The sequence below is a fragment of the Myotis davidii genome, unplaced genomic scaffold, assembly GCF_000327345.1.
Source record: "Myotis davidii unplaced genomic scaffold, ASM32734v1 scaffold660, whole genome shotgun sequence".
In the NCBI taxonomy this organism is placed as follows: Eukaryota; Metazoa; Chordata; class Mammalia; order Chiroptera; family Vespertilionidae; genus Myotis; species Myotis davidii.
Window position 1 is genome coordinate 712255 of NW_006292337.1, and position 16817 is coordinate 729071.

At 43.0% G+C, this 16817-nt stretch overlaps 1 protein-coding gene across 2 annotated transcripts in view; it reads left to right on the forward strand.

The window, feature by feature from the left end:
- Positions 1-13814: 13814 nt before the first annotated feature.
- FRMD4A (FERM domain containing 4A) overlaps positions 13815-16817 on the forward strand; it is a 337605-nt gene continuing 334602 nt past the window's right edge. For both annotated transcript variants that reach the window (XM_006765734.2, XM_006765735.2), the window contains exon 1: positions 13815-13927. In XM_006765734.2, the coding sequence (XP_006765797.1) occupies positions 13835-13927 (93 nt within the window). In that variant the 5' untranslated portion in view covers positions 13815-13834. The remainder of the gene's footprint in view (positions 13928-16817) is intronic.

Below are 16817 nucleotides of genomic sequence, written 5' to 3' on the forward strand. Positions count from 1 at the left end.
TTTGTATATCTTCTTTGGTGAGATGTCTGTTCAGGTCTTTGTCAATTTTTTAATCTGATTGTTTGTTTTCTTACTGTTGAGTTTTAACTGTTTATTGTATACTTTGGATACCAGTCATTTTTCAGAAACACCTTTTACAAATATTTTCTCCCAGTCCATGGTTTGTCTTCTCATTTTTTTTAACAATGTCTTTTGCAGGACAGAAAATGTTCATTTTAATGACATCTACCTTATCAGTTATTACTCTCATGGGTCACTTCTTGGTGTTGTATTTAAGATAGCATGGCCATACCTGAGGCCACCTCGGTTTTCTCCTATGTTATCTTCTAGGGGTTTTAAAGTTTTGTGTTTTATATTAAGTCTATGATCCATTTTGAGTTAATTTTTGTGAAGGGCATAAAGTCTCTGCTTAGGTTCATTTTTTATTACATGTGGATATTCAGTTATTCCAGCACCATTTAGTGAAAAGACTATCTTTTCTCCATTATGCTATACTTGCTCCTTTGTCAAATCAGTTGATTATATTCGTGTAGATCTATTTCTGGACTCTCTACTCTGTTCCATTAATCTGCTGTCTATTCTTGCATGAATACCACACTGTCTTAATTTGTGTAGCTTTACATTAAGTCTTGAAGTTGGGTAATATCAGCTCTCCAACTTGGTTCTTTTCCTTCAATATTGAGGTGACAATTCTGGGTCTTTTGCTTTTCATATAAATTTCAGAATCGGTTTATTGATACCCACAAAACAACTTGTTGAGATTTTTATTGGGATCATGTAAAATCTATAGTTCTAGTTGGGAAGAACTGGCATTTTGGCACTATTGAGGTTTCCTATCCTGAACATGCAATATTTATCCATTTATTTAATTCTTTGTTGATATCTTTTATCAGCATTTTCCCATTTTCCTCATATAGGTCTTATATTTTGTTAGAATTATGCCTACATATTTTATTTTGGGGTGCTAATGTAATTGGTAGTGTGTTGTTGTGTTTTTAATTTCAAACTCCACTGTTCGCTGCCAGTATAGAAGAAAGCAATTTATTTATTTTATTTTTTTTAAATATATTTTATTGACTTTTTACAGAGAGGAAGGGAGAGAGAGAGAGAGAGAGAGAGAGAGAGAAACATCGATGGGAGAGAGACATCGATTAGCTGCCTCCTGCACATCCCCTACTGGGGATGTGCCCGCAACCCAGGTACATGCCCCCGACTGGAATCGAACCCGGGACCCTTCAGTCCGCAGGCCAACGCTCTATCCACTGAGCCAAACCAGTTTCGGCGAAAGCAATTTATTTTTATATATTAACCTTGTATCCTGTAATATTTCTATAATGGTTAACTAGCTCCAGGAGTATGCTTTTTAATTCTTTCAGATTTTCTACACAGATAATCATGTCATCTGTAAACAATGACTGTTTTACTTTTTCTTTCCCTTGTATTACATTTTCTTGTTACATTAGCTAGGACTTCCAACATAAGTCTGAAAAGCTGTGGTGAGAAGGACATCCTTGCCTTGCTCCTGATCTTAGTGGAAAGCTTTAAGTTTCTCACCAGTAAATACTAGCTGTAGGCTTTTTGTAGATATTATTTCTCAAGTTGAGGAAGCTCTCTTCTATTCCTAGTTTAGTGAGGGTATTTATCATGAACGGGTGTTGGATTTCGTCAAATGCTTTCCCTGCATCAATTCCTCCGGTAAAATATTTTCCCCTGAGGGCAGGCCTTGTTAAGAACAGAATGCTCTGACATACCTCCGTGTACACATCCCTAAAGACTATAGAGAATGAGCTTTGAAGTTGCATGCACTTGGATCTCAATCCCAGCTCCACACCCTCCCTAGTCATGAGACCGTCTGCAAGTGTTGAATCTTTCTGAGCTTTTTGAGCTTTGATTTACTTATCAATACAGTGTAGCTAATACTACACAGTTTACAGGGTCACAGTGAAGATTAGAAAGAGGTAATTTAGAGCAAGTGACAAGGCCATGCTTGATGCCAAGGAGGCACTTGGTGAGTTAACTCTCTTCTGCCCTTTGTCTTCCCCTAGAAAAGGCATCTGTTTTAAGTCCCTGGCCACAAAGCGTTATTTCCCATTCTTCTGCTTCTCAAGCTCTACTCACTGTAATCACCTAACTCCCCTCTTGAATTATCAGGGGTTTTGGTTCTGTCAAAGCAGTGTTTCCGCCTTACTTTAACCACAGCTGTGGCTGTTTCTCCTGCCTGTTACCAAATTGTAGGAGGCACCTGGCCCTGAGCTCTGCAGCCAACAAGAGATGGAGCCCTGGGCAGAGGTATGCTTGGCTTCTGCTCTGCAGCTCAGCTTCTGAGGTGAGGACTCTGAGCAAGGTGACTTTTGGCTGCATTTCCAAAGCCATTTCCCAGGAGAGAGCCAAGGAGACTGTCTGACATCCCACAGGGCTTGGAAGGATTAAAAACCCACATAAAAATGAGGGCAACTGACATCCACGGGACAGTACCTCTTCTCATCCTTGCTCGGGACGACAGGTTTTCTCACATGCGTCTAATTGTCTAGAAAGAGAATTTCCATCAGAGGGCCATTAGCCTTGGCTTTCCTCTAAAGCTCAGAGCTGCTCATTAGGATGTCATCCCACTATCTCAAGAACAGCTGTTTCCATATTGACACTTCCTTTCCAGGATCACAAAAGGCCACTGGGGGGCGGTTTGTGGGATTGCAAGGCTTCTGCAAGATGAGATAAAAGGGACACATCAGACCTGGTGTTTCATAATTAGTTGTCACCACTCTGGGTCTCCTGTAGTTGCTGCAATGCTGCTGGGTTCATGAACAAAAATAACACACATGGGTGTGAATGAGCAGACACACACACACACACACACACACAAAACACCGCAGTACAGTAAAGAGCACAAAAGGTGAGCTCAGTCAAAGTGTATGAATGACTCTTCATAACTAGCTCCAGATTTGCTAGCAATGCTGTGGCTGGTGTAGTTGTCTTGTTCCTTTTGTCTATCTATCTTCACCTTGTTTCAAAGGATTCAAGGATCTTCTGTCCAAAATACAGCTTGGAGGCTTCATGCCACCAGCAGGTCCATGGACTAAGAACCTTGTAACATACACTGAAGGAAAAAAGAGCAGAGGGAATTAAGCAGGTCTCCCGAAACACTCTTTGTTGCATTAAATAACCAGCTATCTAGAGTCAAGTTTGTTCATTCAGAAAGAGGCTGGGGAGCTCCAGCTCTCCCTTCCAGCATTCCACGCACACTTTCTCAAGGCCCTCCGTGACCTTCCGGTTACTACCCACTGCTCTCAGTTTTTATCTGGCTTAAACTCTATAACATTGCTCCTTCTGTTTGTAATTTAATTCTTGTTTTTATCAAAATAATACACATGCATGACAATGTTAATAACATTCTAAAGTTCAAGAGTATTACAGGGCTTATAAAAAACACAGCCCCAGACCCTTTCTCTCAGTCTCTGAGTCCCTCTCCCCAGGACCACCACAGATATCCCTTTCAGCTATTGCTTCTAGTAGTTAACTCTATGTTTCTCAATAATATAATTATATTGTGATTTCTTAATTGCTCAATTTTTGGCATTTTATGCTGCCTCCCTAAAGGATGAGGCTTTAACTTACTCCACATTCCACAAGCACACACATATCTCTTCTTTCTTTCAAATATATCTATATCACAGTTTAAATAAAAATTCAGTTTTTTATTCTACCAAATATCGCTTATAGCTGAGAAATATTGTATATTATGATTATATACCTCAATTTTATGACTTTATGTTTTTCCAGGAGTTAATAATTACCTTGTTTCATTGTTTTCTTAATATTTACCCCTCAATCATTTTTCTCTAAATTCTTCAATAGAACTACTTATCTCCTCTCAATTTGAGAAACTCATCAAATAATCAACATATTCGCTTTTATTTTCTTATTTTTGAGATATTCTTCCTGGAGTCCTTCGTCCTCCTGCAAGAACTGGGCTAGCTTCTAAATCTCTTGTACGACTATATTTTTAGGCTCCTCTTTTCACCTCTCCTGTGATTAGTTCTTATTTTCTTGGAACTTATGTTCTTCTCTCTGTAGGTCTAACTTTCTTTTGCTAGAGACTATCTTCCAGTAAACTTCTGAGAAAGGGTGAGTGAAAGGTGAACTTTTTGTTCTTGAATGTTTGCCCTCACACTTAACTTGTTGAGTGGTTACTTATCTGCTGTTGAAACCTAGAGCTGCATTTCTATGCTTGACTCTTAAGTTCCAGGTCAAAATGTTCAGGCACCAGAAGCTCTGTATGTCTGAAGCTACTCATTTTCATTTCCCCAAATATTCTCCTCTTCCTGCGTAACTAACAAGACCGTCCTTCCTCTACTCCAGTGGTTCTCAACCTTCCTAATGCCGCGACTCTTTAATACAGTTCCTCATGTTGTGGTGACCCCCAATTTCATTGTTACAAATTGAACATAATTAAAGTATAGTGATTAATCACAAAAACCATATGTAATTATATATGTGTTTTCCGATGGTCTTAGGCGACCCCTGTGAAAGGGTCGTTCAACCCCCAGGTTGAGAACTGCTGCTCTAGTCCCTTAATATAGAGGAACACTGTATACCTCCCTCCATCATTTATGATTCCCCAGTATCTTGTATTCAACCTCTCACCACTATCCTACTGCTGGACTTAATCATTGCTTATTTGGACATTTGCAACAAACTTGTAATTGCTCTCCTGGCCTCTAATACACTTTGTTTCTCCATGGTACTATTCATCCTCTATCATTCAAGTTCAAAAAATTTAGGCTAGATGGTATTACTTCTTCCCCCAAAAGTAACTTTTAATGACTCCCTCTTGCTCACAGAAGAAGGTCTAAAATATATTTTTATATGCTGTACAAGTCGGAATCTGGTCTCATTGTCATTTTTTACTGCCTTTTTTCTCACATGTGATTCTACTATTTCATTTAATTTTTACAACAGTCTATTATCTGTCTTCATACTATAGAGGTTTAAAATTCAAATAGAATGGAGTACCTCTAAGCAAGCAGTAACTATTAGAATCCCCTACCCATCCTCATTTATATCTAAAGATCTGTCCACTAAAGAAGAAATAGCTAAGATTTTGCCCATTCTGGTCACAATCTCTTACTGAGAAACCCTAGGCATTTTGACTTCTGAGACGTTGGGAATCCTCTGCCGTGGTTGGCAAACTGCAGCTCACGAGCCACATGTGGCTCTTTGGCCCCTTGAGTGTGGCTCTTCCTAAGCCTTAGGAGTACCCTAACTAAGTTAATAACAATGTACCTACTTATATAGTTTAAGTTTAAAAAATTTGGCTCTCAAAAGAAATTTCAATCGTTGTACTGTTGATACTTGGCTCTGTTGACTAATGAGTTTGCTGACCACTGGACTAGTGCATACTCAAGATAAACCATAATCCCATGATGTGAGATCTCCAACCACCCATCTTTCTAGCAGATCAAGTGCTTTCCTTCTTCACCTTGGGAAAGTACAGACTACATGGCTTACCCCAGAGACCCCAGGACAAATGGGCAGTTGCCCTTCGGAGGGATGTGTTCCTGGCAAAGGAGATGAAAGCTATCCGGTAGCTCAAAGAAAGCCATCCTCCTTTGGAACACCACAGAGATTACTTAAATAAACCAAGATGAACCATTCTCCTGTAGAAGAAAATGACATGTTAAACTTCTGAAAAAGGGAAGCATGGGCATTAGAAGGTTTAAAAGTTGATTGTTAGCCACCCAATGCTTATCTAAGACACCTGAAATTTGGAGGCTAAGCCTACTAAAAATAAAAAGTCGACATTCATTCACTATTTGAAGGTGTACTATATATATTCCACTAATCCTGGGTAGTCAATACCATAGATAAGGACATTATTTATTTTGCCATTCTAGGTGCAATTAACAGTTTACCCTGTGCAAACTTTATAAACATGGCAAATCAATGTTGGTTATAAAAATCCATCCACAACTGATAGCACATGAAAAAGGACTTTGCAAAATGGCCTTGAAAGCCAATCCACACAGCCAGCCCTGCACGGGTCAGCTTATTACCTACTTAATCACACAGGCACTCTGGCAATTTTATTGATTTGTCAGGACTTGAACATGACATCACTCCTAATAGCACATGCAGTAAGCCATTACCACCATGCAGAATAGCCTTTATCCCAGGCTGCAGCCACTGATTGCCTGACTTAGCCCCCTGCTGGGAAGGGCAAGTGGTGTTCTGATGGGGCAAAGCATACCAAGGCCAGATGTGAAGACCTTCCTGTGGAGGTGAATAGTTGTATGATTCTGACAGCATGTTGATAAGCCTGGTATTTAATGTTCATGAAGCAAGGGATGCTAAGACAGAATACTAATTCTTTTTTTTTAAAATATATTTTATTGATTTTTTACAGAGAGGAAGGGAGAGAGATAGAGAGTTAGAAACATCGATGAGAGAGAAACATCGACCAGCTGCCTCCTGCACATCTCCCACGGGGGATGTGCCTGCAACCCAGGTACATGCCCTTAACCGGAATCGAACCTGGGACCTTTCAGTCCGCAGACCGACGCTCTATCCACTGAGCCAAACCAGTTTCGGCCAGAATACTAATTCTTACAGGCCATTCATATTTTCCACTTGACTTTCTCCACAGCTTGATTATTGCCATCAAGATTGAGTGAGATTCTGGGATGCCCAATTAGCATGTGAGGTTTTCTATAGCCCACCCAGGTGAGCTATAGTTCTACCCACTGTTTCTTCCAAATGCCATAGGAGCAGGAACAGTATGTGCAAATGCTGTGTTTTCTTCCTACCCTGGAAGAATGAAGGTCTGGCTTCCTTTGGGATGGGATGTGTGTTTTTGCATTGATGGAGATAGAAGGTCTTATGCCGGGCTGATTCTCTTCTCCTACTTACTAAAATAAAACATACTAAACAGAAAGAGTCCAAGAAGAAGCCTGCTTACCACCCAAAATATGTGACTAAGCTGGATGACCTCCAAGGAATTCAGATGGATAAAACACAGACGTTACAAAACAACATGGTGAGGTCCAGGAGGCTGTTGTGGTGATGGAGGCAACAGGCAAAGAGTATGCAGAATTGAGAATGGAAAAAACGAGGGGTGTGTGTGTATGCCATTCACAAAGGACTTTTACAAACACTATTTCATTTTTCCTGTTGGGTAGGTGTTCAAGTACAAGCTCAGGTAAAAGCTTTTTCATTTTACTACAAACATAGCTATAGAGAGGAGCGGAGTTCAAACAACAAAAGAAAACTCTTCCCATAAGCAAACATTCCCTTATATCCTGAACTGGTGGCCTGGCACCTGATACATAGCAGCCATAGAGGAGAGCACAGTGGTTAATGGAGTCTACAGCCACCTACAGCATCACCTGGGCAGGTCACTTCCCTTCTCTATGCCTCGATGTTGTCAACTTCATTTAGGGTAAATAAGAGCAGCTATTTGATAAAGTGTTGTGAGAATTAAATGAACTAATATATTTTAAAACCTTTAAATTATTGACTGCAATGGAATGTGCCATATAAGGGGGTTGCCATTATTTTATTAGACACATAAAAATAATTGGTGAATGAATGATGTGGCATAAGCAATAAAATGAAATAAAATCGTTTTAGAGAAGGGGAAGGCCAATATCATAGAGCTCGGTATCAGAAACTGGAAGAGCACAGACAACATAATCGCAGGAGCAAGTAGTAGAGGCACTTACCTAGTACACCAAAACTTTACCAGCCACGATATTCAGAAGTAAAAAAACAAACAAAAACAATTCAGTTTAAACTTCTTTTATTTATCTTTTGCCTGTCTGTTCATGAAGACCTATTAAATGAAACCCAGAATGTAGTCAAAGTAGACAAGGGAAAGGGAAAGAAGGAAAGGAGGGAGGAAGCAAGAAAGGGAGGAGGGAAACAAGGAAGGAAGGAAGGAAGGAAAGGAGGAAGGGAGAAGGGAGGGAGGAAAGGCAGAGAAGGAAAAATTTATCTGCCCACCCAGGTGAGCTATAGTTCTACCCACTGTTTCTTCCAAATGCCATAGGAGCAGGAACAGTATGTGCAAAGATGGTAATGCTAACAGTGCACTGTGTTGATGCAAACCTTAGTTAAAACCGAGAAAAAGGCAAACTCTCCTGCTCTGGTGAAGTGCAGATAATCTCCCAGGCCCCAGCTATGAGGTCTGGTGATGACTGTGTTGCTTGATGTCTTCGTCCTGCTCTTAGGGATATTAGGTTTCATGTTTGTCCTAAATTCTGGCCACTTTTCACATAGAAAATTATGGATGTAGGCAGTGTTTCAGTTTGCATAACCTCAGTCACAGCTTCCTCTAATGAGATGTGACATGAATTACCAGGTGAGCTGAGCTAGGAGCTAAGGGACATGGTGTGGGATGTTGAAGAAACACAGGCCTCCCCTTCTAAGCTTCCCTTCTTCCTACTCTAGGAATTACCCAAATTGGTTAGGACTATGTTTCCTTTGTGTGTATGTGTTTGGGTCGATCTCATCCTATTTATCCTCCTACCTGTTTTACCTGGCAATAATTGACAAGGGCAAACTTCGTTCAAGGCTACAGCTCCTCCCCTCCCCCAGCTCTGTGGGTGATGTCTACAGCAGGAAAGGAGGGGTGTGGGTCCCTCCTGCCTGGGCAGCCTCTAGCATGTCCAGGGTTGAGGTGGGCAGGAGAGGCCAGGACAGGAAAGTCTCTCTCCCTCTGGTACTGACAGGTGTTTAAACCCAACTCTTGTCCCTGTGGTGTGCTTCATGGGGCTTTGAAGGCCCTTCCAGCCTTTCCCATTGCTGGGGGTTTCTCAGTGGAATTCCCTGGCATAGCCAGGCTTCTCTTCAAGGCTCCTCTCTTCGCTTGGGCCCCACACGCAGCCCCTTCCAGGGGGGCTTGGCTTGCTCTTCACATAACATACTCAGTACCTAAGAGGAAACCATGACCAACTCTCTCAGCCGCCACATCTGACCCAAAACAGTGGGATGGAAGTTACTCCTTCCTTCCCTTTCCTGCCAACAGCTGCTCCAGTCAGTCCATTTTCCTTTTAAAAAAACTCCCTGTATCCTCCCAAGATGCTCCTCAAAGCCCCTCTCATCAGGCCCTTAGCCAAGGGACATTGCTTCCCACCTCTTCCTTCTCCCCCTTCTCTCTAACAGCCTGGAGGACAAGGTCAACTTAGGGCTCAGAACTGTTGTCAGTCCCTCCTTCCAGCCCCCGAGTGGATGTGGAAATGGATAATGATTGATACCCATTGTCTCAAGATCTCCAATAAAAGTGAGGAGGGCCTCCTTGTAGTATCCTTTTAAATTTACTTGAATGACATTAACAGAGGCATCTACACTGTGTTTTCTACTGTCTTTGTTTCCTTGATATAAGCACTATTTCACCTTTTACCAGAGAAAGAATGCAAGCGAACAGAAAGAGAAGACGTAACACTTTCCGAATGGATTCTGCCCATCTTTTCCCAAGGGCACTTCAGCTCACCCCCCTACCCCAAGCTCCCGATGGCCCCAGGCTGTCCCCTGACCCTGGAGCTTCATTATGGCACCTATTGTGCACTGTGTCCCCAGTTACCAACCCCCCACCAAGCCGACATTTCTATCCTATAGACAATTCTTTTCGTATTCTGCCAAATGAACAAAATAAAGCATTACCAATGAGCATGCTTAGTGCTGGTGAGTTATACTGAGGTAAGATATGCACACATGTGGGCCTCCAGATTGCCAAGGGTTGGCTGCACGAACAGCCACTTCAGGCACTAGGCCAATAGCTGGAATAGTCCCCGAGTCCAGTGTGTCACTGAGCAGAGCCCAGAGGTTGCAAAGACCAATCCTCATATCTACGCCATGACCCAGGATTCTGTCAGGGGGACCCGCCCTGCCCATGGCTTGTTAGCTGGCACCAGCTTGGCCAGGGCCTGACTTGTGAGTCAGCTATTGCCCCTGTGCCCACCCACTCTGCCCGATGGAGTTGGCCCCTTCCTGCTGCTGCCTCTCCCAGGACCCGGTTGTAAACTGCCTTCTCTCTGACAGGCCTTCATCTCCAACTCCCTTTTCCACCCCAGTGCTATTCCTGATCAAGAACACCCATTTGATTTGATACATCTTGCTTCAGTGTATCAAGACGTTGATTTATCTGAAATGTGGTTCAATCGTTTCCTATGCATTTTTGTTCCAGAGCTTGAGTGTAAACATTTTAATTGAGACTAGAAGGAAATGTTCAAAACAAGCAACCCCAAACTTCACTGGCCTTGAGTGCTCTGTTCCAGGAGGCATCAAAAGCAGCAGCTTCAAGGACCCTAGGACAGATGTGTGTCTTCTCCACCCTATCTTCCCAGGGTTCAGAGACACCCTATACTGGTCCCATCCTCCCTATCAGTCCCATGGCCCTTATGCTGTCCCCTGGGCGCACAGGGAACCCCCTTGTCCACCACATGCTCTCTCTAAGTCATACTCTGCTCTCTTTAGTTTTTCCTAATTCACCATCTTCCATTTCTTTGTTCCAATGAATCCCTGATCCCCCAGTGCTGGTCCTTGGCTCTTCACCCTCAGATATGTTCCCTTTTCTCTCCCTTGCCTGGGTGGCTAGTTTCATGCCTTCAGTGCATAAGAGACACTGGTGGGAGATTGGAGAGGGTAAGAAGGGAGAAGCAGGGCAGTCCTCCTCCACCCCCACCCAGCATTGGCATATGATTCCAGCAGTGGTGGGGTCCCCAGCCTCGGTCAGGTGACCATCTCCTCCCTGTGTCCCTCAGACCAAGGCTTATGCTGGCTTCTGGCTGCCTCCCCAGCTCCTGCGGGCTTCTTTCTCTTCCATCACCTGTGCTTAGCTCCAGCAGACATTGAAGCCGTGGTTCCAGAGACCCCAGAGCTGCTACATCTAACACCATTTCCTGTATCGAAAGATGTTTTTCATTTTTCTGAGGGCTCACGGATGTAGCTCCTTTTTGGATTTCCAGCCTGCTGTCCTCTGATCAAGTCCTCTGTGACCGAGGGATGGGGCGGGGAGGGGGATATAACTGACTTCGCTTTTCAGCTTGGCTCTGACAGTTCCAGCTGTGCCACCTTAGTCAACTTCTGAAACCTCTCTGAGTTCCAGCTTCACCACCTATACAATATGAATAATGAAACTCAATTCTGCCATTGAGACAACCTTTGGTAACTTTCCAACATGTTGTCTACTTCCAGCATGGCGGCTACTGGGTACTCATCAGTCCCCTCAGCTCTCCTGAAGCGGTCACATCCCCTAAGGTGTGAGTGCATATCCCCTCCAGGGAAACATGTTTGTGTTAGTGGCCTTCTAGAAATAAATACTTTAGACTCAAGAATTAATTTTAAATGTACAAATCTCAAACACCCATAATTAGAAAGGTGGTTTTGGACAAGCTGACCTTTGAGAGCCTTCCTATTTCTCTATGAGGACTGGGGAGGGCTTTGGGCCACCTTCTCCTCTCCGTTAGCTGGAAGGAGGTGCTGATATGAGAAATGATCCTGCTCCCCATCCCGTAGGGGGGAAGGGGGAATGTGTGGGGCTCAAATGTGTGGGAGTCTGGCCCAGGGTTATTTTTGTTTCCATTAACATTCTCTTCTATATGTATTTTAACCTTAATCAATTGCACATGTTTTAGTTTTATTTGCACTTAGTTCATTAAGGTGTCCCTTATGATCTGAACTATGCCATGAGGCCTTAAGCTCTTCAGTGAAATGTTCATTAATACCCCTGGGAAACAGGAAGTTGCATTTAGTCACATATAAATAAAGTCAGCTCCCAGGGGCTTTGCCCTGGCCTGGGTCAGGAAGAAGACGGGGACTTCGCAGTTGATCTGATCCAGTGCCCCCTCTCAGACTGCGCTGGAGGAAGAAATTCCCAAGACTCCGGACAAATAAGTGCTTTGAAAATGTGCCTGTCCTTTGTTCAATACTACTAGATAGTGAAGTGGGGTTTTATCAAGGAAAGAGATTCTATTGATTTGGCCAAATAATTGGGTATCATTACAGATTTATTGAAACCAGGCAGTGCAGGGAGGAAGTGAGGAATGGGAGAAAAGGTATGGAAGCCTAAACCACCTCGCCAAAGACGCCTGCAAGGCCTGTTGTAGAGCTTTCCATCTTTCCCGTCTCTCCTGCTCTCACCCTCTCACTAACTCTCTGGCTGCACATATGGAACCAATTACCAACAAAGCCCGATTGTTATATATTTGGAATTTCCCACATCAACTTGATGCTTTCTTTAACTGCCTCTTAATGTGTGTCTGCTCTGGGTGACCAGACCCACATTTCCAGCCTGCCCACCCCCTCCTCCACCCCTCCTTCTCTTCGAAGAGTCTTTTTTCTGATTCATTTTATAGTGGTATAAAATTCCACTCCTTCCCTTCACACCCCACCCCCACTTCCTATTAGTTTCTTTGAATAAACAGAACATTCTTTTCCATCATTTTCAATAAACTGCTCTGTAGAGAGTAAATATAAGCTGGTTCCCAAAGCATATGAGTGATATCAGGTTAACACCCAAAAGCATGGGATGATTACAAAGGAAATGGCATCTCTTTTATAAAACCCAGAACAGAGAAGAGCAGTGGATTTGGAAATACGTTTAAAAGAAGGAGACTAAAACACTTCCAACTGCGGAAGCCCCTAACTTGCTTTTCTTTGTAGTCATTTTCTCTGCTACAGAAATAGGCAGTTTTAGGGAGGGGCAAGTACACAGCATATCTCTTATACAGTATTACAGAAAAGTTAAAATTTTAGAGCATGTGTACCCTCAGACAACCTGAGAAGACTGTCTGATACAGAATTATACAATAAGATTAGAAAATAATAGGCAAATGTGATGGGTAAAAATGAGCTTGGACCGCTCTGTTCAGAGCCTCATAAAGTAAAACACAACTTCTTCATGTTTACCGGCACACATAAAAATAAATGTTCTATAACAGACATTTAAAGAGGAGGTGCCAAATGCAAGTAGATTTGAGTTGATTCATCTGAACCATGTGAACAAACATCTTTCCCTCCCGTCTCTCACTCTTTCTCTTTGTGGGCTGCATTCACATATATAATTCATTGTATGCCTACCTTTATTTTCTATGTGTTGGAAAGCAGGAGGAAAAAAAAACAAACAGATATGCATGTCTATTGCTCAGGGTCATACTATAATTTATGCCTGTGAACAGGGACGACCCCCTCCCCCAAGTCCCTAATGTACTATGTCACCAGTCCTCAGATACTTTTTCCTGTGCTGGGAAGAGAGAAATCAGAATGCAGAATTTCCCCGGAATCTCCGCACCAGATGGTGATGTTCCAAATAGTCTTCTTAAGGTGAGCACGTGACCTACTGTACAGCCCAGGGGCTCCGGCCTCACGTGACGGAATGAGTAATACGTCTGATAGAGCTTTGATTAGACGACTGACCTGGTTACCATCTGCAGCCACGAGAAACAAAGTTGACATTTCTGGTTCACTCCCGCCAGAAGCGTTGCCGGCCCGCTTCTGGGACACGCAACCTCACGGAGGGGCTGACACGCAGGGGCCGACAGCAGGGAGCCAAAGCTACGCTGCTGAGAGCACACTCAACTTGCAGAACTTGGGCTATTTTTCTTCTTCCCCATCCCCCCACCTCCCGACAAACCACCTCTTGACTCATATGGTCGGAAGAAAAAACTCTCTCCGTCATTTGATAGTTGGGAAACCTCCAGGAGACCGTAACTTTGTTTAGAGGAAGCCTCTGTCTCTCCCTTCGCTGGGAACGCTTGCGCACGCGCACAGACACACACACACACACACACACACAGACACACACACACACACACACACACACACACACACACAGCTCTACACCATGGTGGTTCAGGCTGCAGTGGCTCCGAATAGACCCCAAAGACTTTTATTGAAAATTCCTTATGGATCCCTGAGAAGACGCAGCGTGGAGAGGGTAAGCGACGTGGCGGGCTGCTTGTTTTCATCCAGCAATTACTCCAAAGAAAGGGAGATGTTTGATTTCATTGTACATAGCATCCCTCTGCTAGTCCTGTTTACTGAAGAATTCGAATTCCTGAGACTGTAGAATACTAAGTCATACGCAGTGTTTTCCTTAATAGATAATGATGGGAAATTTGAAACAAATTTTTGTCAGCTTTGCACGTGGCGGGGGTGCGGGGGGGGGACCTTATGGATGAAAAATGGGAAAGATTGGGGTGGGGGCTGCTTCTGTAACGGATATGGGAGACAGTGTGCTTGTGGAGAACAGCATAGGGCAGCGGGGGCTGTAAAACCTGTTTTCTGCTATGTTTAATGAAACAGATCTGTTAGTGCAGCAGGCTGCAAATTTCCTCCCTGGGTGACAGTGTCTTCAAAGGAGGTGATGATGACGTTAAGGAGCTGTGATGCCTTGAGGGTTTAAATTGTACACCCAGTTGACTAAAATCCCTTCTGTGTTTTGTTGCTGTTGTTATTGTTTCAAATACTTTGCTATCATTTTGGTGTTTTGTGTTTTTTGTTTTTACTACTGTGGATTTTAGCTCAATATTACTCTGCTAATTTTCTGAAAGCATGCAGTAACCCCTAGCAGAGAAGGTCCTATAAAACAATATGAATGATTGTCCTTCTCTGGAGTGACTGATGATGGGGGGTGACTGTAGCTAATGCAAAGCTGATTATCCTCAAAACGGTGGGCTCATTGGTGTGGGGACGATGTCACGGGGTGCGGGGGGATCGTTGGTGGGTCTTAGAACCCCACCAACAATTCAAAGCCGCTGTTTGAATCATGGCAGGCCTCTCTGTGAGCTGTGGTGGTCTATTTAGACGTCTTAGGTTAAGGTGTAATCTGAGATCAACAAGGCGAGCACTGTCCGACTCTTGATAGATAGCAACCTGCCACATCTTTTAAAAGGAACCGCATGTAATGACTTTTTCTGGTTTGTATACTACTACTCAGTGACTTGCAAATTTCAGAAAAACATAATTAGAGCTTTAAAATATGAAGAGCTCCCTGGACTTCTACGCAGCGTTGATTTCTTGACTTTTGATGAGTTGTATTTTTTCTGCCAGTTGAGTAATAATGAAAAAAAAAATTCACTCCCCGCTCTATGTGTATATCTTTACTTTGAAACATCTTTCTTCAAGTCACATGTGTCATCAGTTCACATGTGTTCAGTGCCTACTGTGTGCTCCCTGTTATACCAGGAGCTTAGAGTGTAGGACCAACAGTTACTGTGAAATTCATAAATTTCTCAGGCTTATGCTGAATGTGATTTTAGGTTCTGAAAATGTTTTGACCTGTATGGTAATTAATTATTATTTAATATGTTCTGTTCACAAATACCAGCTCAGAAATGTGAACTTCACACACTGGAGTTGTACCACATGGTGATATTAATGAGTTATCCTATGTTCAGGCACAAGAAATCATACTAACCTGGTAACCTCTGTTTAACCGTTACCATCTCCAGCTGGATGTTTGTTTAATAAATCAAGATGTATGCAGTTACCATTTCTGTTATTCATTATTCATCAATTTTAGAAAATCTGACAATATATGAACAGTGTCTCATATAAAACCTGTCAGTTGTTGCATGTGTCGGTGCATACTTACATTCAAAACACGAAGACCTGTTTTCTGCCCTTGGGCACAAGCCAGTGTTGCTCAGGCCTTAGGAGTCTGATCTGAAAGCTTCTGGGCTCTTAAGAGAAGCTTGCCCATCCTTGGAGCATCAGACGTGCTATTACCGTCCATTGGTAGATGGGTAGCAGCGGACCTGGGACGCCAGGGACATCACTCACAGGGAAGGGGCCGTTGAGCTCCTATGAGCCTCCCATCTCACCTTCCACCACAAAGGAGAGTGAGACTAATTAGAATACATGAAGTCATGTCAATTACAATTGGTTGTTTTATACTGCTGCTGATTTTATGACAATTTTCAGGATCAGAGTCATATATTTACATAAAAGGAGGGCAGGGAAGGTGATAAATGGCATCTGACTTAAGAGCAGGCACTGAGGACCAGCTGTGTTCCAGGGGCTCCCGGAATTCAAAGCAATGGCAGCTTTCTCAGTTACATCAGCAGCTGAGAGGGTGACAATCATTGGAATTGTCTTGTGATATTTAGTGATGCCAAGACCTCACATTTCTATCACACCTTTACACCACCGCACATTCTTACCCCCATTACCTCGCTTTACCTCCATGAGTTGGTATGAAGAGGTGTAATCCAAGGTATGGAGAGATGTAATCGTCTGTCCAAGGACACACAGTCAATGACAAAGCAAGACTTAAGTCAGGTCCTGCTGTTGAGCCTGTGTTCCATTTCCTTGGCTCTCTGGAAAGCTTTGAAATTGCAACCTGGCCCTGAGAAATTGGTTACAGCCAATTTGCCACCAGAACTTCACATGAAAGAGAATATGGAAGACTTACCAAAGGCAGAGATGCTAACAGCTGGGAGAGTGATGATTTCTAGGGCTCTGGCAGTCCTGTGCCCTTATGGGTCCAGGATGAAATAATTGTTTCTGTTTTCCAACTGCCTAGAAATTGAGTTGAAAGAAGAGAAATGAGCCCTGGCAGGATAGCTCAGTTGGTTTGAATGTTGTCCTGACCTGCAAAGATTGCAGGTTCAATCCTCGGCCAGGGCACATACAAGAATCAACCAATGAATGCATAAATAAGTGGAACAACAGCTAGATATGTTTTCTCTCTCTCTCTCTCAAAAGAAAGAAGAGAAATGTGCCTTTTAAACTATACTACCTAGATATTTGTCAAGTCGTGATTACAGAAACCCTCTCTGAGGCTGGGAGGTCAGGCTTAGTTCTTGTTCATATGTTTTCACAGA